Consider the following 22,090-nt stretch of genomic DNA (forward strand, 5'->3'; position numbering starts at 1 on the left):
TCCATCAAGAAACCCTTCCCTACTGGCAGTCAGCCCTAAATGGGGTCTAATGGAGAGGTGCAGCCAGGCTCCACCCCCTCGGTCACACAGCTGAACTGCCTTCACCTGTGCTGCATGGCTGACTCAGTGCTTGCTTCAGGTGATCAATCAGTGGTTCAGGCTGTGACTCAACAGTTCCCATACACGTGATCAAAACGTTCAGACAGTCTATGCCACCCAGAATCTCAACCACAGCACTCAAGCAAGTCCAGGCTCATTCCAAAGAGTTCCCACTGTAATGTCCATGAAGAACGTGGTTCTGGTTTCGCACAAAGTCAGTGAAAGGCTTGATGGTATCAGGGATGGGAGCCAGCATCAGTGCTTGTGGCTATGAAGCTTACTTTGGTAAGATAAAATGACATTAGCATGAATACATGTATATTTGCTCATACAAGATAACTCCCAGTAAAATCCTTCGAGTTGCAATTAAGCTGAAGCTTGCAGCCACAGGGTCTCTAATAACCTGGAGCAGAAAAGCGATGAGGAGCAGAACAGGTCCTCCAAAAGGCAGAAAGAACAGTAAATGCTCCTTCCAACACTGATTGTTTAAGAGACTGGTGGCAGCTGAAGTCAAGCCATTATTTTGGCTCAATAAAATCAATTGAAGTATTTCCATTTAACTGAACGGGCCAACTGGCTTAAAACAACTGAGATTGAGGCTGAGATGAACCTCCTGCAAATCTGCTTTCTCCCAAAAGCTGGAAAAGGAGCTCAGCAGCCAGTGCCTGACCCTCTTGTCCTATTTCTGTCCTTTTCTTGTGGTGGTTTCTTATGCACCCTTGTCACGAGCCTCGGTGCAGAAAGTCCGCCAACAAATTTCTTTTGCTAAAGCAATATCCAGTCATCCTAAGCTTGGATAACTGTAGCCACTGTCTGTACTGCAGCCAGCATTAGACCTGTCCTGTGCTGATATATGTTGAGCCACAAAACATATTAATTTTGAGTAGTTTGTCAGAAACAGGGAAAATATGTAATATAGAGCATATTGCATATACTTGGTGTGCAGCACTTAAATCGTGCAGGTAGCCTGCTGGGTCTCTGAAGCCTTGGCTCTTCTTTGGTACACATGATCTCATTACAGCAACCTCACAGAGAATAAGCAGAAACGACTGACTGAAAAAGTAGCTCTATATTGATATATGCCACTTAAAGACAATTAAAAATACAACATCGTACGGATTTGTAAGGGCAAATCACTCTGCTTTTATACATCAGTCCCTTTGCCAGTACAAACACAATAATAATTCTGGGAAAATGTGCATCCAAAAGTCTAAATGAATAAACGAAGTACCTGAAAATCGATACGGTCGAACAAAATAGTCATTAGTATTTAAGTCTTGTTCAAACACTTGGCAGGGGACTGAGCCAACGTTTGCAGGCTCATATAACTGAAGTGATCAATCAAATTACAAACCGCAGGAGCAAATGTGAGGTAAACTGCATTTTATGCATCTGTGTCTCTAACTGTACATTAATTTTTTTCACCCATAATTCATCTTCACTCAGTATGACTTGTCACAGAGCTACTGTGGGCAATTTATCAACCACTTGAGCATGAATGTGGGGCACTGCTCTTCTCCTCCCATCTCCCTGTGCTGTCTGTGGTACAAGAGGCACTAAAATGGAGGGTGAAGTCTGAGTAAAGTGATCATTTTTTTAATAGAGAGGCCAGATGCAGGTTGGTCTCTACTTTTCTTTATTCCTTCACATTGGAAAGGGAGCCCACATGAAAATCTGTGTCTGGGGCTTGCACTGTGTAAAACATCTTGTGCCAACCTTTAGAAATCAAATGTGACTTTACCAAGATACAAGGAAAATATTTCCAAAAAGTTAGATGCCACAATGAATCACCTGCTTTTTGACATTGCCGTACAGCCACTATTGCTCACAGGTCTCTGTGCAATGCATGGGCATTGAAAACAACAGCTGATACCCCCAAAACCAAGTATACCTGTTTAGACACCTATACACATTAATATACTCTGACAGGCAATTAAGTCACCATGGTGCAACGAGAACATCCCTAAAGCCTTGCTAACTGCCTGTTTCCAGCCTGTGGCCAAAGGCCATGCAAGTTAGCTTAACCCTCTCCCATGGCAGACTGAGCCAAATCAAATAACCCCCATCTGCATGGGAAGCTTGGCCCTATGTATGTTGTCACAGAGATGAAGGATAACATGTTGTGCCATGGTAACACTATAGGGGCTATAGGTGAACTGCTGTTGAGCTTTGGGTTGGGAGCTATTTGACTGCTTAACAACAATAAAGTCTGGAGAAAATGAGATATTTGTATAGTCTTTCTCTCTGGCCCAGGCTGGCACAGGGGAGCCTGGCTCTGTTGTTCCCACTCTCCAGCAACCACGTTGCTGATACATCAAACAGTATGTCGTGTACCTTCTGCTCAAACAGACATTTTTCTGAAAGCGTCCACTTTCTACATGCTGTTGTTTTCCCCAAAAAACTCACATGGCCTGGGAACCTCTGTATGCTTGGTCCCAGCCTGAGGGGCCATCCACAACCTGCAGCTTTGAAAGAAGTTGAAAGGCAACTCACCTTGGGAGGAGGGTAGAGATGACAAAGGGGTTGTCCTGGATCCTGTTTGCACAGCTTCAAGGAATGGCAGACCACATCGGCATTCATTTCCTTGTCTATGCTGAAGGAAATGGTGTTAAAACAGAGACCAACACATTCTTCTAGGTGTTTGGAAGCAGGAGAAATTTCCATGGGAAGCTAAATCTCCCCAGCACTATCAGATAACCTCAGCATGCTTTGCCGTGTGGCCCATAGCCACTGCTCAGCGTGCTGTCAGACCCAAATGACTTTCTGTCATAGCATCCTACTCAGCATGTAGAATTGGATACCAGGATGATGAAAAAGCACTGCACTTGATGTGCAGCACCTGAATCAAATGTGTTATGCTGCGTTTTTTAATCAATCACAAGCCTGACAAAGACTTAAAGGTTAAAGTTAATACATATGCAATTTGGCACACATCTTCAGTCATTAACTCAGGAAAATAACCAGAAAGCCTTCAAAGATCCTTAACATTTAATCACCACGCACGAGTGCTAGGGCTGTTTCCTTCTTTTTTTGGGATGCACTTCTGGTCTGATGAAGAACTAAATTAAAATGTTGGATTATAGCACTTAGTCCTGTGAGCACTTTGCAGTCCCTTGGCTAGTTTTAAAAATAAAAATAAAAACTCGAGGGAGGAAAAAGGTGCAGCAACAGCTCTGTTAATTAAACTAAGAACTTTCAAAGGAAATAAAGTGGCCTACATGTTATTTCTTTAATCACCAACATTACCTAGCAGCCTTCCCCAGCAGCGCGTATCAAGGTCAGGGCTGGGAGCATGTAGGGGCTGACAATTAGAAAGCTTGATTAAAGGTAAAAGGGAAAGCCAGAGACAAGTATTAACATAGTGGGACTGTGTCAGAGCTGCCTCACGCACACGAGTTATTCAAATTCCTCTCTCCACCAGAAGAGCTGAATTTCAAAAGGTAATTACATCAGGCGGGCCTGATCTGAGAGGCAAATGTCACATGGAAGTGGTTACGGTGGCAGGCTGTGTTTATTCATTCAGGGAGAGCTGTGCCAAATGCCAGGCTGGCATCCTGGCTTTTGGAATCATGTGATTTTTAGAATGGGAACCCTGAACTTCAGTCTGATAATACATCCATACTTCTGAAGCACGAACTAAAGCAAAGCTTGAGAAAACACAGTAGTACTCACAGTTCAGCTATGTGTGGTCCATACACTTCAGCAAGGACGTAACAGAAACCTTGCAGTTTTTCTAGAAAACAAACATTTTTTTAAGTGACTCAGATCAGTGAAACTGGTTTTACGACAGTCAGAACACAGCAGGAGCAACTTTAGCTGAATGCTGATTTATCTGAGAGAAACGCATGTAAGCCTGAGATTTCAGCGTAGCATCAGAGAATGGGGAAACCTGAATTTCTAACCTAGGCTGGGACATGAAGCTCTCCTCTGGCTTTAGGCAAGTAGTTGGGAAAGACTGAGATACTGTCAGATATTGTATCATGTGAAAGCTGAAAGAAATCACGCACGCCACAGCATGTTCTGAGCTGCTCAAATGGGGGTAGGCTTGTGGGAGGAAAGAAAAGAAATAGATGGAGTGTAGCAAATGATGAAGGACTTCGTGCTTCTGCTTGGCCTGCCTCAGTGGCTCTGGGATTTTGTGCAAGGGAAGAGCTGCACTCACCCTGCAGAGGAGGTGCAGTGCTGGGCCTTGGAAGATGCCAAGAGGCAGAATTGCACCCACACAAATGGGCAGCTGCCAAATTCCCTGGCAGAATTCCTAGGAATTTGCTTTCTCTCCATGGCCGGGCTGCACTCACCCAGGAGAAACAGGGAATGGCCAAAAGGAAGCGTGATACTCCACCACCCTCCTGCTCTGTGTTGCAGGCAGCTCCTGTAGATGCAGTAGATGATTTTTCTCATGCCAGATATTTTACTTCAATCAAGCTATTAGCTTCATTTCTTTGCTTCCTCTGGCACATAATTCCTCTCTATCCGCTTTTCAGGAGATATGTGTGAGTTAAAAACTGGTCTTCTGGAATTAGATTGGATTCTTGTTCGCCTAGACGAAAGCATTGCAGACACCACTAGTGCTGCTTTCAGTCTGATGTCTGATTGAATCCTGGAGCAAGCCTTGAAGGAAGCTCCTGGCTCCCTGTCGCAGCCCACAGAGGGTGGTTGCTTCCCCAGCAGGGACTTCTGTGTGCTGGTTTGTTGGTGTGCGGGGCAAGCTGGGCTTCCAGCTGCCTGATGCAGGGATAAAAGCGGGTGGTGAGAGTGGCAAATACATAAAATATTGGGCAAGTAGAGTCATCTTGGAAGATGCCAATGCCAAAACAGACCGAAACCATAGGCAGTGCCTGTAGGACACACCCCATGTTTTGGCACCCACAAACCAGCTGAACACACAGAAGAAGACAGTGCAGAGAAAAAGCTCTGGTGGGAAGAAGCTGTGCAAATGACAAAGGAGAGGAAAAGAGAGAGAGATTACAATGACAATTATGTGAGTGTTCAGGGCCAAGATAGGAACTTAAATCTAACCGAACACTTAAAATTTAGAGAAAAACGTAGAAGTGCTTGGCCAGAAGTGAGGATGCTTTTGCTCTGTTTCAGGCAAGAGGTCCCCTAACTGCCCTCTTCTTACATGATAAAAATCCCAGAGGGGTTTTCTCTATAGCTTCGTAGTCCTAGAAACACAAATGCTGGCTGAAACCCAGGAGATAAATATTTGCAGGAAAGATGGCATTAATCACCTTGCCATTTGCACTTGAGCTGAGGTGTTTGCACAGCAGTGGCTTACAGAAGCAGAGCTGACTCGGAGGCAATGCTGAGACAGACCATCTCAAAGCATGTTTAAGGAACTGGGCACCTCTTGTCCATCAGATAGACAGCCAGAATCAAGATAAATATGCATTCTTGCTAACAGCATTTTGTACTTCACAAAACTGCCCACTTCCCCAGACCTGGCATTTCTGTCTACTCCAGAGCCGCCTTCATTCATAATGCTGCTGTGCTTTATTGTCTCTCAGATCACAGCCATGGCAAACATTTCCATACAAGAACATGACTGTGTTTTCTGCACAATCTATGGGACTGAATGGGGTTGACCGATACTGAATTTCTCTCTTCTTCTTTAAATATTTTTGGTTTTAAACAGTGCAAAACTTCATTGAAGGTCTGATACAACCCCTCTTATCGCAAGCAAAACAATAGGAGGCTTGTTAAAAAAAAAAAAAAAAGTTCATTCTCTTTTTTGTCCTTAGGAAAAGCCTCATTGTCACTGATTTGTCACAGTCAGTCTTGCAATTGTAGGCATGTGTCAAATAATGAAACGGTTCCTTCAGCAGAAATGGCACTGCCTGATTTAATAGGCTGCTCCTCATGAGGATCCAAAGACTTCCTTTTGTTCCAGAGAGCAAGAGGAAGCTGCAGAGTGCTGCTGGGATGTGGGGTTCACCTCCTGGGGGAGGATAAATTGGGTTACACTGCAGCTCCTGCACAATCCCTAGGATTTTTCATTCCTTTCATGTTCAGGGTCAGTTTTTTTCTATTGGGTGTATCCACGCATCTCATAAAAGGTAACTGGATTATACAGATTTAACTAAAGGGATAATAGGATTTTATGTGTGTAAAGAATGGCAGCTGAAAAGAAATATCCTTTCACAACAGCTGAACAAGGTCCACGGAGTGAATCATGATCGTAGATCTAGCATGTCATATTTTAAAGAGGAAAATTGTATTTTAACAGCAGGATCCCCACTTCTAATTGCAACTTCATGGTGATGTGCCTATAATTTAAAACACCAAGGATACTACTTATGGAATAGAGATCAGATAAGCATCATTCTGTCAATGAATGAATTCCAGCAATTTCCTTCCTGCTCCATCCTATATCAGAAAATAATGTCTTGGAAAGGAAGGAATTAATATTCTGCATGCATCCTCCGTGATGCTGAGGTCTGTATAGTAATATGGTTCTCAGAGATACAATTCATGAAGGCCTATATAAAAGGCTGTATAATGAAAAATCGTAAAGCCACCCTTTTGCATTCATAAAGTTAAAACGATGTCACGAACGTGAGATCTAGCTACTTAAGCAGTTGTAGGAAGAGTCTGTGAAGCACAAAGCTATTTTGGTATTCAGACTGTTCTCTATTTAGAGACGTGTGCTTGGACAGCTAGGCTCCTTTGGGCTGATAAAATACAAGGCAGAAAAGGGGGAGTCCACATATGCTCATATGGAATAGCTTTCACTTTTGAAATTTTTCTCATCGGTTACGTTTCAATAGCTTTTCCATTCGCATCACTGTCAACCTCAGATAATTTTAATGATTTTACAATAATGGCTTCCTATCCCTATTGAAAGCGTTTTCATCTCCTCGGTTGATATAAAGACTCGTATTGACAAGGAAGAGGAGTGTCTGGACATGCAGCAAAGCTGCTAACAAAGAGACAAAGTGGAGACAAAGAGCAGGGGAAAAGGGGCTCACAGGCTTCTGGGCTTCACACAACCCTGCTCACTGTAACTCTGGGATGAAATCCCAGCTCTGCTGCAGCTACATCTTTTCTGCAGATAGCACCTGGCTATCTTTCAGCCACATTAATTTGAGGTGCCGCTGAGATGTGGTGAGGGCTTTTTCAGTCTCGATGTGTGAATTTTTAATTAACACAGAAGTACGGCAGTACCAATGAAACATATGGCACATTATTTGATACTTACCAGGTATGTAGTTGCACAGTCTCTCCATGGCTGCCTTTACTGTACTGTTGTGCCACTGTGCAAGCTGTTCAATCACAGAGACCACAAGCACACATCCTTCAAACAAACAAATAAACAGAGTGAATGCAGTTATCTCAGTTATCTCTAGCATGTAGGGAAGCACCTCGAGCAATAGAAGAACTTTGGGCATTGCTGGGCATTTCGTATCTTGGGATGCTCCGCAGTAGATGAGAGCCTGGGGGGAAATATTTGAAAATTTCTGTCTTTAGTCAAAGCCTGGACTTATCACACAATGGATACCAACATCAGAGGAACTCTGTCCTCTTAGCACCCCTCATGTCTGTGCTGGATGTACCTCTTATACCCTTTGGAGCTCACAGAGAGCTATCAAAACTTAAAAAAACCCACTTCCTCTCAGCTACAAGAAATCTAAGTTCTCAGAATTTGCTCCAAGGCAGTCTAGAAATGAAGGTGAGCTGCAAGGTTTGGATGTGGATACAGATACATCTTTTTGCAGAGCTCAGGAACATTAATATTTAGGTTTCTAGACTGGCACGACTCCTCAAAGTGAGCTTTAAATTCCTTCCAAGTACCCCTGCCTATGTGCTATTAAATCAAACTGACATTTTTCTATAGAAAAAACTTTGATGCTCCTATGGACCAAATGACAAATAAAAGATGAAGCAATACCATTGGAACTTGCCATAAGACCAAAATCTTTGAATTGTCTATTACTTTTTCTACACCAAATACAGTAATCCAGTGGAAATTACAGTGAACTTGCCACCTCTTCTGCAGGGATAACAGCCCACTTCTCCATACTTATTAAATAGAACTCTCACCCAAAGTCCTCTGCAGAGTGATTGATAAGGCTAAGAGCCATTAGCTCTAGTCATTCTAGAAGAAAAGATGAGTATATGGAGGCTGCTGGCACCAAGAGAAAACCCTGAAACAAATCATTCACTCTTCTCTCTCCACCTTCAAAACAGAAGCTAGACCTAAGAATTAACAGTTGATTAAAACACAGTGGCTCTCAAAAAACTTCTACTGTGTGAATGGAAAACAAGTCCTGCGCTGGTTCCAGAGATAGAAAACAGACCCTGGCTTATTTGTAGTGCTAACATGGGCATAGCCACAGTGTGCCAACTCCATCACTTAGTGCTGAGATGGCGGTCAGGTCCTTCAGACACGCTATAAGCACCTGTAAAAAGGACTGCCTCTTCTGGTGTTTACAAGGCCATATTATTAACATAGGCAAACAGGCTACATATAAACAAAATTACTCTTCCCCTGCCTTCTTACTATGTTTGTTTTATTCACGAGGCTGGAGACTCAGAAAAACTAAACAACCAGAATGGTGCCTTAACAACAAAACACACATACTCCTTCCATGTGCTCCTTCATTCTATTATCGAGGTCAAAATATCTGGCTGTCTAGAAGTCAGAAAGACAGAAAGGAGTCCAAGCAGAAAGACAAACATGGCAGTACTTGGTCTCCTGGTGGGGATGCAAAGAGGTTCATCTCTGCCTTGTCAGACACGGTTGTGCTGACTCACACTATCACAGCCAGGTCTTCTCTCCTCTGCTGGTGTGAGCACAGGGAAAGGAGCTGATGGATGCACAGCTGCATGGTGCTACAGACTGTGTTCACAATCCCCCAAATTATCCTGAGGATAAAAATACCCACAGTGCTTCACTTTCCTCTGGAATACAAAAAAAAAAAAAACAGACTCCACTGAAGATGTAAGAGAGTTTCTCTCTCATGTTTGTCAAAGCATCGCAGAGGGGAGGAAAAATAGCTATTTTTAATTCAGCTTTGCCAAACAGAAACAGAATTCTTAATCACAAAAACAATCATTCAGGTAACCCTACTGAGGGAGAGGTCTCTTGGTGATTAAATGGAAATTTTTCACGTTATTAAGCCAGTCAGACCCTTCTGTGCCTATTGAACCAGGCCCAAAGGGAGATTTGCTTTGCCTGAGAATTAACAGAGTCATCGCTGAGATGCTGAAGTACTTAACACAGTGCCTTGGGCTACTGGATGCTACATGAATATAAATAACAATAATAACAGCCTGGCAGCTCCGAAAAACCCACAGAGCTGAACCCCAGGGCGTTTGCTCTCATAAACCAGTCTTCACTGTCACACAGAGGGTGCTATTACCCTCTCTGTGTTGCAGACACCCACTGGCCCCACCGTGATTATTTGAATGCTCTCCCAAATGCACTTGCTCCAGATGAAACACAGATCTTGTCAAGACAATTAGACAGAGAAAGACATGACTGATTTTCAGGGGGACAAGTAGAGGTGCCCTCAGCCTCAGTGCTGGTTTGGGGATAAAAACATGTTCCCTCCAGTTAGTAATTTATTCTCTAGGATAATCTGATTCTTGTGTTGGGCTATAGGTACAGTCACATTAGAAGTTAACCCCTGCTCCTGCTAGAAATCTCTATTTTTCATCATGTAGATCAACTTCCTTTTGGATTCAGTGGCAGGAAAATAATTGATGGTTAGCTGCAGCACAAGAAGCCACCATCGCCCCCTCCCACACCCCCCCCAAAAAAAAGAATCAACAAAAATATCCCTGAACAATATGACAATCATCAGAAATGCTCACAAGTTGTCTTAGCTCGAACAGGTCTGAATCCTGTTGGCTAAAAATGAAAAATAGCTAAAAAGGACAGCTGTGGGAATCTCACTGCTGTAATTATCCGTGATCACTTCTGAGTAAGATGATAAACTTTTTAATACTCTGAAATCAGTAGAAAAAACACTTCCAGACTTGGACAGACTTTAGCAATGGCTGCTTGCTTTTAATTAAGCAGATATTTACGTGTGATTTATTTCTCATCATGAGCAGGGCACATATAAGGCAATCTAGATAAGCTTCCAAATTAAAGGTTAAAAAAAGCTCTGCGTTTTTTTTTCGTGATTGCATGTGATTTGCTTTAGAAACAAGTTTCAAGAAATTTTCTTTGCTGTTGCACTGTAATAATAGGTTTCAATACCTTGTCAGACTGAGGAAGAAATTCATTGGTGGTATGATGCCTACCAGCCATTAGAAACTAGACTCTGGAATTAATAAAAATGCTTGTCTCTTTTAGTGATATTTTGTCCTATCTGCTATTAATTTCTGAAGAGATAAGAGAAAACCATAACCATTTTGCTCAGAAGCAGTAATCTGGAAACCCACGTCAGGAAGTGCTTGTCCCTATGTATTTGAGAGTAGCATGTAATAATAAAGTGACATTTCCAATAGGCTTGGGAGAAAATCATACCCCAATAATAAAGTCAGAGCTAGAGATTCATTTCCTTGCCCTGGAGCCCCTGGCAGTTTGAGCAGACTATTTAACTTAATCCACTTCTGCTGCACATGTTTGAAAGGATCTATACTTAGAATGATACCTGTGGATGTAAAGGAGTGCCTGGACACTGAGAGTTGCCTCTCTACATTTCAGATTTGTAGATATTCTTGTCCAGTTAAATGGGATTTCTGACACCTGGAGCGTCCTTCTTTGCCACTTTTTGTTAATGTTGATGGGTGCTGGGGCCCTTTCTTGTCCCTCCAGCCATATCGCCATTCCACATCACAAATTAGCTGTACCACAAGGAAGAACTAAGCCAAGGAAAGTGGCCTGGAGCACAAATAGCTCACCACAAAACCTACTTTTCAAACTGTGGTTGCCTGCCCTATTCTCCACAGTTCAACACAGAACAAGACATTCCTGTTTGAAAATAAGAGTGTTTATATCGGGAGCAAGCAAAAAATCAGCACGTCTACTGTTTTCTCCCCTGAGATGGGGGCCAAAACTGCACAAGGCACAGGCAGACCATGGGTATGCAATATTTCAATACAGGAAAGATTTGTTTTTCACTATATGTACCTTTTCTAGTACCTCACAGTGTCTGTTTTGCCTTCTGCTTCTGAACGCTGAGATGATGCCTTCAAAGAAAAACCCACTGTAATCTCAACATTTTCTTCCAGCATGGAAATTGTGAGCTCAACAGGTGCAGCTGCATAAGCAAAGGTAGGACTGCTTTTCCTGGCATCTGAAGAATTTGTTGCTTTGAGAAAGGGATCTGAGTATACAAGTCTTTAAATTCAGTCTGTGTTTCTTATGCCATTTAAAGCTGGCATTCTTGTATTTCACAGAGATAGCGGTGTGATGGAATGTAATTATATTCGAATATATTGGCATGTACAAGAACTTCTTTCCCCTAAATTTTGTCAAGTTCATGAAATATCCCGGAAATGTTAAATGAACCTGTCACTGGGCATAAAATTACATGTAGAATACTGGCTAACAAATCTTTTAAATATTAATGTCAATGTTTAAGTGTAATATCAGCATTGTTTCGCTCATGCAGTTCATGCTGCAGCAGTGAGATATTTCAGGCCCGAGCTTCAGATCTCTGTTCATTTGTTACTACTTCCTTAAGACACCCTATGAGGTGTCTGTTATGGTTCTATACAGTTCTGCATGTGCTGGTACAAAAAATTCAATTTCCATCTGTGGAAGACTTCGGTATCCATACCTGCCAGCCAAATGTGTCCCTGGTGTTTCTGTCATTACACTTTAAAGAACCCTGTTTAACAAGATCTATAACCCCAGGCATTTGCAATGGAAATGCTTTTTACACTAATTAGTAGGAAAAGTGTGTATGTATACACCATTAACGTACTTTTTCATTTCCAAATCAAGAAAAGGTATTAAAAATTTACTGAAGCAAGGATAGTGGCAGAGGGGCTTTTGCTATCTCTTGACACTGGGACTGTTTCCTTGTCTAACAAACAATAAGCTCATTAAGCCACAAGCATAGTCTCACCCTGATTGCAAAGAATTGTCCATTTCGAGATTCCGGATGCACAGAACTTGTTTTAGGTCTACAGTTCCTAAAAGCATTTAAAATGATTGCCTGCAATGTGAGCAGGTTGTTTTGAAGTTCTGTAGAGGGCGAACGTGTGAACAGGAGTGGCATTCAGCAACTGGTCAGACAATCAATACTAATAAATAAGGCTATCAAAGACAAATGAGAGTAAGCTTAAAAGCTTGGTGATGTAAAACACACAAGACTGCCCATGCCTACATATGCATATGCACATACATGAGTGTGTATTTACACACACACGTGCCTGCAGGTATGTGAGGCACACCTTCTCACTGCGATCTGTGTTTGCATTTCACAGACATAAATTTTCAGTAAGATGTGGGCTGACCTTGAAAATGAAATTTTTACCATCAGCTGTTGAAAAATACAAATCCCTGTAGGAAATATTTCTGTATGAAGAGTGGCTTTCGTATCTACTGCACTACTCATAAGTGGGATTTTTCTATCTAAAACCATAGGGGAAAAAAAAAAAGAAGCTGTGGTGAAATTTGTTGTTTATTGCTGATCATCAGACTGAGTTTTGCTGCTGTGTTAACTGAGCACTGTCAGCAAAGTGAACAGTGCAGCTGATCTCAGACTTTCAGACTGCATCACGTTGATATTGGGCACGGCCTTTTTACAGGGCTCACCGAGCTGTACATTACAGCTGTGAGCTGTTAGGGACATGGGCTGCCACACGAATCAGCACAGGCAGAAACTGGCAGCTCCATAACACCTATTAGTGTGACAAGAACTAGAAATATGTTTCAAGAGCATGCTTCTTCATACATGAGGAATGACGTTCTCATGGACGAATGGCAGTGGGGACCCACAGAGGCTGCTCAGAATGACATTATATTGAGCACAGAGACCCTGCTTCCCTGGCTGCTGACTCACAGGATCCCAGTTTGCTGGCAGAGAAGCACAGCTGCCTGGGTGCCTTGAGCTCTCCCTGTCTGATCACTTCGTTCCAAAAGGGCAGCCAAAGTTAATCAGCAAAAGGAGCAGGGCAGTCTGCTGCTGGGAGGAATTAAATAAACTGCTGTTTGCAAATAATGCTTGCAGTCACAGTGCAGAAAGCCAGGAGAGCTGGCTGGGAAGAGGCCACCCAGCACATGCCTCTGTCCTAGCAGTGACCTGTGGTATCCCTCCCTAGTCTGAATAGTGTTTATTTCTGTTATTTCTTGCTGTATCCATTACAGACAGCATAAGTCTATCTATAGATAGGATAGACGGCCCCTTAATAATTTTGAGGGCAGATATCAACTCCTTTCTCAAGTTTTTCTTCTCTAGACTAACTAACTTCAATTTCTTCCGCCATGCTTTATAGCTTATGCTTATCTTTCTCTGAACCTCTTGTCACTGCATTGCCCTTGATGCACAGCCCCAGAAGGGAGCACAGAAATTCTTCAGAGAATTGTCAGCACTGGGAAAGGCAGCAGGTTACTTCACATCTAGCTCCAGTTTGCACACCTGGGTGTCTGCAGGGCGAGTGCTCTTCCTGACAGCATGGCTTTGTTGTGCTGCTACAAGCCCAGCTGATCCTCCCTGAGGATGTTCCCATCTGCTCTATGTGGCACTGACTACTTCTTCCAAAATGCCTTCAACGTACCCATGTGGAAATGGTCTTTTCTAGGGGCAACTACTCCAAGCTTGTTTTGAATCTAATCCTGCCCTACACTGTACTTGTCCCATCCCTGAAGGTGCTCAAGGCCAGGTTGGATGGAGCAGCCCAATCTATGGGTGGCAACCTGCACATGGCAGGCCACTGGAACTGGATGGGCTTTAAGGTCCTTTCCAACCCAAACCATTCTGTGATTCGATGATTCTCAGTGCTATATGAGTTACTAATTTAATAGCACACTATTATCCAGGCTAATGAAAATAGGGAATGATGCTACATTCCAAGTTGAAGACTAAAAAAGGCCTAATTTTCTACATCCTTCCACTTAAAGAGTGAGTCATGTGCAATTATCTCTGAACAAGGCCATCTACCAGTTTTGTCATGCCCTGTAGAAGCTCAATCAGTGCCACATAACTCTCAGCCACTAGATGAATGCTGAGGTGGTGCCAAGAGCCTTACTTAAGTCAAGCTATAGCATCTGCTGCTTCTTCCTATCTACATGACGTTATCTCATCATCAAAGAAAAGTAGGTTGGTCTGACACTTTTCCTCCTTGAGAAATCTCCTTATTTACTTCTGAAAAGAATCTGAATAAAAATGGATTAACTATTACATGATTTTTCCAGGAATTGATATTTAACTAACTGACCTATATTTACTCAATTTTCCTTTTTTTCACCATTTTGAAGAAATGAACACAGCAGCTCCTTCCTGTCTTTCCATGTCTCACTTTTTTTTTCTAGGACAGCTTCTGCCTCTCCTGAGGTTGCTTCAGACACTTATGGATGAAGTTGCCTTTGTTGGAGTGGTGGTCAATTTGCAGAGACCCCTTAAGAGCTCTGTCATAGTTTGGATGGAGAATAAAACCTTTAACAGTCTTTCAGAAATACCTCAATGAAGACCTTACATACAATGAAATATTAACATTGCTGTTTCTAGTTACTGGGGTTACTGTACTATCTTGGAGTATGTGCTTGCCCTGTGAAATGGACAGTATTTTCCTCATTTAACCACAGAATCACCAAGGTTGGAAAAGACCTCCAAGATCATCCAGTCCAACTGTTCACCTATTATCAATAGTTTTTCTAAACCCTGTCCCTCAACACAGTGGTGAAAGTCAAAGGTATGACTATTCAAAGTGCTCATTCATACTTAATTCTTGAGACAGAAATACACAGCATCTTGTCATCTAGATGCCCCACTGAGATTCTCAGGCTGCTCCCAGCAAAAACATTTCTTGTCCTGAAGAAAACCCCTAAGCCATACTGCTGGTTAGTGACAAACCCAGAAACCACAGCCAAATCTATGATCCAGCTCCCAGAGCTGTGCAGTGACCATTACTCACTGTCAATGCACAAAGAAAAACAGCAGCTCCATGGGTATTTGCAAACAGAAAAACTTACCAAAGCCCTTTCATTTGCCGTAGGGATAAAGCAGAAGAGTGTATTGCACACAAAGCCTGCAAGAAGCCTGGGAGAGAGCCTGGCTGATTTCAATGTATGCAGAAGGAGAGCATTTCCCCCGCCTGCGGAGACAGGAGGCAGCTTTCATGGTTGAAGAAAAGAGACTGCCAGGTGCTGGGAAGTCTTTTCCAAAGGCAGGGCCAAGGAAAGCCCATGTGGAAGCTCCACTATCTAGTATCTATTTAAAATGTGGGAAATGGTAAGGAACTGTTTAGATATTGAAAGTGATCCTGTGACCAAGATGGTTATCACTAGCTTCTTTCCTCCTCTTTTCCTTAATTCTAAAAGGCAGCAGCATTAAGCCCCTTTCTAGGTGGGAACACTTCATTTTTACAGCAAACCAGTTGTGAAAAGAGTTTATTTGAATGAAGCAGCCACATTTTTCAAGAAACTGCAGCAAAAATGCCCTAGGTGTGCTTCCAGTATGACCAGAACCTACTGGGGCAGGCAGATGGTGCCTATAAGGGAGCACTGCAGGCAAGGGGAGCATGAAAAGGACACCACCAAGTTATAATGCACTCAGCAGGCACACCAAAATTGCACTTTGCTCTACCATCATATCATTTCCATGTTATTTCTTCCAGAAGGATGCTGTTTTCAGTATAAAGACATGACAGAAAATACTTCCTGTGTTTTGTTACTGAAAGAGCATCTATTTCCTGACCAGCATCAGCTGTTACATAGCAATCTCCAGCATGCAGGTCACATATGCATAGCAGTGCTCAGAAATGACTGTTTAATATGCAAACACCTCATTTCCCTTAAAAACCTGAGGCAAATGCCTTCAAAACATTAGTCCTATGACCAAACTTTAACCTGCTTGAGAAAGTTCATGTCTTCAAGAAAACCTCCTGTATGCTTCACAGCAGGTAAGTCTAATGTTATAAATGCTGCTTAGATCTACATGGCCAAAAAGTCAGGGGAAGTTCCCACGGCTCTTGTCTGATGTCTTCCCAGACAGAAAGCCAAGGCTAGAAGGCTCTGTGGTTGGCCTGCTGAAAGGAAATTGCACTCATTCTCCTTGTGATGAGCGCATCTCACCTTCATTTTCTGTGCTGAGGAGGGCTGGCACTGAACCAGCCGCCAGAATCAGTGCTACCCCTCAATATTCAGCTGTAAAGCAGCTATAGGAAAGCGTGCTCCCTGCCTTCCCTGTTTCATTCAAAGCATTATGAAGAACCACTTCCCTCTCGTTGCCTTCCCCAGCAGTTATCCTGACAGCCATTTCTGTTTTTTGCCATTGCTTTCATTTTCCGTCTGGTGACCAAGCGCTGACTTGAGCAGCCTCTGCACTGTGACTTGGCTCACTTCCTCACCACTGAAATCTGCACTTTGAATGACATGGTTGTGTGTCAAAATCCTGTTTCAGTCAAGCTTAGAGTTGTTACTTCTAATTGTCCTAATTGACACAAAGAAAATACTTTCGGTTGAAGTATTGGTTGAAATATTGATTGAAGTATTGGTTGAAATATTACCATCTAAGACAATATAATTTCTGTTCACAGCACTAACATGGCTCAAAAGCTAAAAGAAGATGAAGTAGAATACTGAATCATAAGCTAAATGGTGGATATGCTCTGTACATTTGTGCACATAACAAATGCAAGGCAGCACATCCCTCTGGGAACTGAGGATCACACCTACAGCATTTCTGATGCACAGATACCCACACTTGTGCTGACACTGGTATGACCAGCTTTGCTTTGAGAATATATTTGGCAAAAGCACTGAGAATGCACCATGTCCTAACTGCTTGTAACACTACCTGCAATAGAGTGAGTTGCCAAAACTGTAGTGGCTGGACCAGGCTCTGAGCAGCCTGATCTAGCTGTAGATGTCCCTGTTCATTGCAGGTGATTTGGACTAAGTGACCTTTAAAGATCCCTTCCAACTCAGACAGTTCTATGATTCTTTGAAAATGCACCCCACAGTTCCACCTGGGAGTATGTGGGAAATCCAGCTGCACACCCTCACCAGAAGAGAAGCACCCTGTCGAGTGGCTACCAGCAAGGCCATGGCTGGAGATGGGATCACCTCAGTGCCCCTTTGCAGGCACCTACCCCATATGGTCCCGTGGCCCAGCACAGGGACCAGCTATACTGCCAGGTCCCTGGAAAACTTTATTAGCAGCAGGTGAGCACCTTTGGCAGTTACCACTCAGGCCTTGCTCCATAGCCAAGATGGCCAGCTATCCTTAATAGTATTTCTTAGGAGTGGGAATAACCAAGCAGACTCTACATGAGCTGGGGGACAGCACATCCTCCCACCAGCAGTGCTGAGAACTGCTTCCCAGCTCCTTGAGAACACCGAAGCCAGATCATTCAGCAGAGCAAAAAACATGAACTTTGGGAAGCAGCCACTCAAAAACAAAATCATAAAGTAGTTCCAGGCCACATGCTGCTGGCCTTGCAACATCCCGAATGATTATTTCACCAACAACTCTGAATGTTTTGCAGTACAGCCACAGGAGCAGATAACGGAGTGATTTACGATGTGCGCAGCAGTTCCCTGCTCACCGGTGCAGTAACAAAAAGAACAGCCAGCAGGACAGACAGACAGCCTGTACGTACCGACGCACGTCTGTCCCTGGGACAGCCCGGAGGGGAGCGCAGCGGGCGGTGGGAGCTCTGCAGCGGGCAGCGGGGAGCAGGAGATAGCCCTCAGCAGGAGTGGCAGCCAGAGGATGCAGAAACAGTTCGGAATTATCTGCCTAGAGGCCCTCATCCTAAGAAAAGCAACAGAAAAACAACGATCAGAAGAGCAGAGCGCAAGCAGGCCTGCATTTCTTTAATGCACGGAGAGCATCCTGCATCCTTATTGCTCCTCTGTGGGTAAGAGCTGGTGCAGGACTGCTCCAAGGAGCATTCGTGCTCACCCCATGACCCTGGTTAGATGCTGATCGCAGCCCCCGGCTCCCCCTGTGCCCCACTGACCCCGTTGCAGCTGTTCCCGACCTACTGGCCTGGTGGGACCAGGAGGGAGCTGTGAGCAGCTCTGCACGGCGCGCCCGCAGCGAGTGACTAACGACCTTAAACCACAGTAGCTGCCGGAGCCACTCAGCATTAATAACGCAAGACACTCCCCTGAGCAACTCGTGTTGCATAAAGAAAAAGCCCGACAAAACCCTTCCCCCCAGCCCTCCTCCGCTCAGATAAAAGAGAAAATAAAGAAGAAGATCTCCTTCTGTTTCTTTAGAGCAGGGTTTCCATTTGGGCGGATGGGCTAAAAATAAAATAGGGGAAAAAAAAGAGGCTGCAGGCGGTGGAGACTGAGTCAGGGGATGGGCAGGCAGCTGCTGGTGGGATGGGAACAGCGGAAGCCAAGTGAGTGGCACATCTGGAGTGGGCGCAGCTGCCTCGATGTGCAGCCCTGACCTCGCCAGGGATGGGGACACGCTGACCACTCCCACAGCTAAAGGCTTCCCCATCTCTGTTTGGGTTGCTGCAGGGAAGCTGCAGCCAGCTGCTCCCTGTCCCAGATGATCATGGTCTCCCGGATGTGGAAAGGCTTCACTCAGACATGCTGAGATGCTGTGAGGAGCCTGTGTTGTCCAAATCCCAGTGTGCTTCTCGTGTGTAATTAAAGCAGGATCATAAATAGTGCTGTGAAGGAAATATAGACAATATAAATCAGTGTTTTCTTGACTTTAAAATCAATAATTCCCCATCGAACCCTCAGCTATTCCTATGGATCAGCATAACCCCATCAGCTCCAGTGTTTAACATGTTTATTTTGCAAACTGCTTCTTACAGCTTCCCCTCTGTGGGAATCCCACCTATTTTGTCTTGGGAGTGGGTTCTTGAAAGTCTGCATCAGCTCTTGGAAGCAGAATTTATCTCATCATTCATGGTTCTGTAATCTATTGGCTCCGGAAAATAAAAAGACTATTAAAAGCTTCATTGTGAATGCATATTGTGGTACATACTCATTCCTTATTCCAATCCACTTGCTAATGCATGTTTTTCCTTTTCTAGGCAAACAAACAAACAAACAAACAAAAACCTTAGAGTAGGGGTAATAGCTGTTGCTTGAGTTTTACAGTTCCTGCTTATCATTCCTCATATAGATAGCACTGTTCAAAGCGGCTCTCTCTTTCTGCTATTTTTAATAGCTGATATACAAAAATCATAGTGCAAAGTATCTTATCCATATGCCAGCCCTGCTGAAATCTGCAGGATGTTTTTCTTAACGCTGTAGAAACTTGCTATAAAAAGTTGCTGTGCTACGGTGACTGCAGCTCCATTAAACCCTCTTTAACATACATATCACTTGGTTCCCAATGACACTTTGAAGTCCTTTAAAACTGTGCATATTGAGTGCTTGCTGCAAAAGCAGAGTGCTAATAATAGGCAAGGAGAAAATCTTCCTAGCACTGAGGTCTGGAGAATGGTTTCCAATTTATCTCTGTAGCAAAACACGAATCTACACAACAGAACTTAGAAAGCATATAGATATCTCCAAGGCTGCTCCCCAGCGAGGTGAGCTGCAGAGCACACAGCTCTATCCCATCATCAGTGGGATTACTGTCTTGCATTTGAGGCTGGAAAGAGCAGTGAGATAACCTGGAATTGCTTGTAACTGCATTTCATGAGATCTTGTGCATTCATGAAGCTCTTTAACCAATTAAAGAAACCTTTAGAACATGCAATCTGGTCGGACAAACAAGGGATCTACACGTACAGATTTAGAGGCCAGCTGGCAAGGTGCCCCCCTGCCGATGCTGAGTTTTAATTCCTCCCACTCAAATCACATAGCTGGTTCTGCCTTTTGCCAAGTCGGTTTTATATGGCTTTCAAGTCCCAAAGACAGTGAGACCTAATAGTGCCTGAGTAGAACAGTGAAGGAACATGTGGTGATGTATCTTCTTAATCAGCACATGAAATACGTTAATGGAAGGTGAAAAATAATTAAAAAAAAAAAAGCATTAGATCTATCCCAAAGAAAAGGATTTGATCATAAACACTTCCATTTCGCTTGCGTGCAACATCTGAGCCAGGAAAGGTATATCTGGGACACACCTGCTGCTTACCAAAAGCAGCCTGGGGTGTCCTCTGCCTTGAGCAATATGGCAGGATCATTCTGTGCTTATGAGCATCCTTGTGTCCCCTCATTGGCACCAGACCCAGAAGGATGCAGGGCCATCACAGGGCTCCTGGTCTGGTCCTGGGGTGGCTGGCCAGAGCTGGTAAGGCCTAGAGGCTCACACAGCTAAACACCACTGGCCTGACATCCACATGTAGACCAGCAGAAAGTGCAGTGCATGGGGCATGGCCCTTAAGAGAGGGCTTCAGTTGCCACCAGCTGCCAAACCTCAGGCAGGCCCACAAGGACCAATGGACGACTGCAGGCCCCACTTAGTACCTCCTGACTCACGGTCTGCAGTTGCACCCCCAAGCCCCTTGGAATAATGGACAGGGCTGAGAGAAACCTGCACGCATGTCAGGTTGCCAAAAAACCCAAGGCAAAGCAGGTGGAGAAGAACAGAGCCCAGTCTGAATTTCCATGAGTGCAGAGGACAAGGCGGCAGTGCATGTGTGCATCCCGTGTACAAACGTGATCCCTGGAGCAGGCCCTGAGATCAGGAATTTGGTTGCTGGATCTGAAGGACCCATAAGTCTCCTTCATTGCTTGTCTTTCAATATTAGGTCCTGACAACTAATGGAAAACAGCTTGGGTGGTGGTGACAAATGAGCTTGGGGATGGGTAAGGTTTCAGCCTCCATTCCTGATAGAGATGCAATGAAACAGTTAGGCTTCTGATCTGAATGAGGGCTTAGGTAGCATTGCCAGCACTCCCAGGAAACAGTCACCCTTTCCCCAAAGGAGATGCTTTGTGTGATTGCTACTAAAAGTGTGAAATGAGATGCAAGGACGGAGTTATTCTCAGTGTTGCTTTTGGTAATGGGTCCCTGAGGACCTGTTTATATATATGGCTGACACACTGAAAAAAGCCATGAAAAGAAAAGGGGATGTAAAATACTCACTTGAGGCCCTGAAACAGGACAAATAAACATCAGTATATCATCTGTCAGGAGCAGGGAGTGACTGGCTGAAGAAGGGAGACACTCCCTTGGAATATGAAATGATCACCTTACGAAAGGAGATCACAGTCCACACTGGGTATTTAGCTATCCTGTTCTGTCCAAGTCACTGCACGTGTTCCTTCCCTTCCCTTCCCTTCCCTTCCCTTCCCTTCCCTTCCCTTCCCTTCCCTTCCCTTCCCTTCCCTTCCCTTCCCTTCCCTTCCCTTCCCTTCCCTTCCCTTCCCTTCCCTTCCCTTCCCTTCCCTTCCCTTCCCTTCCCTTCCCTTCCCTTCCCTTCTTACACTATTTGGCTAGATTTCTTTTACATATTTATTTTTAAGATACATGTATTTCTTTCTCTTTGTTACATTCATACACGTGGTTGTATGATGACTAAATATTGTTTTGGAAGGTCTTCTCTCTATCTCTCCCATTTGACATGTTGTTCTGTTCTTAAGGGAATAGACATATGCCTTAGATTTTTCTGGCTGGAGAGATAAAACCTGCAGGAAGAAGCCTTTATTTCAAAGATCCTTTCAGTCGATTCTCTTCCTTTTATTTTCCAAATGTCACCCTTTGTGTCCCTTCACGATAAAGTTCCCACTGGCTCGTTGCGTTGATTATTTTGCCTTGCTGCTCTCAGGATTTCTGTGACTGTCATAATCGGCTCCACGCTTGGTGCATTATCATTGGCATGGACGAACGTTTCCAAAGCCCCATGTGGATTTGCTACTGCACCACAACCAATTGAGTCATTCCCTCTGCCCCAGTTTCTGCTTGAGATTGAAGTTATGCATCCATTTCAGAGTCTCTCT

The 22,090-nt window shown here is 43.9% G+C and overlaps 1 protein-coding gene across 5 annotated transcripts in view; it reads right to left on the reverse strand.

The window, feature by feature from the left end:
* Positions 1 to 18,960, reverse strand: part of AOAH (acyloxyacyl hydrolase) — a 69,129-nt gene extending 50,169 nt beyond the window's left edge. Inside the window, exons 1-5 of one of the 5 annotated variants that reach the window (XM_031590457.2) lie at positions 18,208 to 18,946; positions 17,824 to 17,978; positions 7,298 to 7,393; positions 3,772 to 3,832; positions 2,593 to 2,692 (exon numbers count right to left, since the gene is read on the reverse strand). In XM_031590457.2, coding sequence (XP_031446317.2) covers positions 2,593 to 2,692; positions 3,772 to 3,832; positions 7,298 to 7,393; positions 17,824 to 17,978; positions 18,208 to 18,680 — 885 coding nt within the window. In that variant the 5' untranslated portion in view covers positions 18,681 to 18,946. Of the gene's footprint in view, positions 1 to 2,592; positions 2,693 to 3,771; positions 3,833 to 7,297; positions 7,394 to 17,823; positions 17,979 to 18,128 lie in introns of all 5 variants that reach the window. The other 4 variants (XM_031590456.2, XM_090142297.1, XM_090142295.1 and 1 more) reach the window with 4 other exon arrangements.
* Between the last annotated feature and the right edge of the window lie 3,130 nt (positions 18,961 to 22,090).

Source organism: Phasianus colchicus, chromosome 6 (assembly GCF_987193195.1).
Source record: "Phasianus colchicus chromosome 6, bPhaCol1.hap1.1, whole genome shotgun sequence".
In the NCBI taxonomy this organism is placed as follows: domain Eukaryota; kingdom Metazoa; phylum Chordata; class Aves; order Galliformes; family Phasianidae; genus Phasianus; species Phasianus colchicus.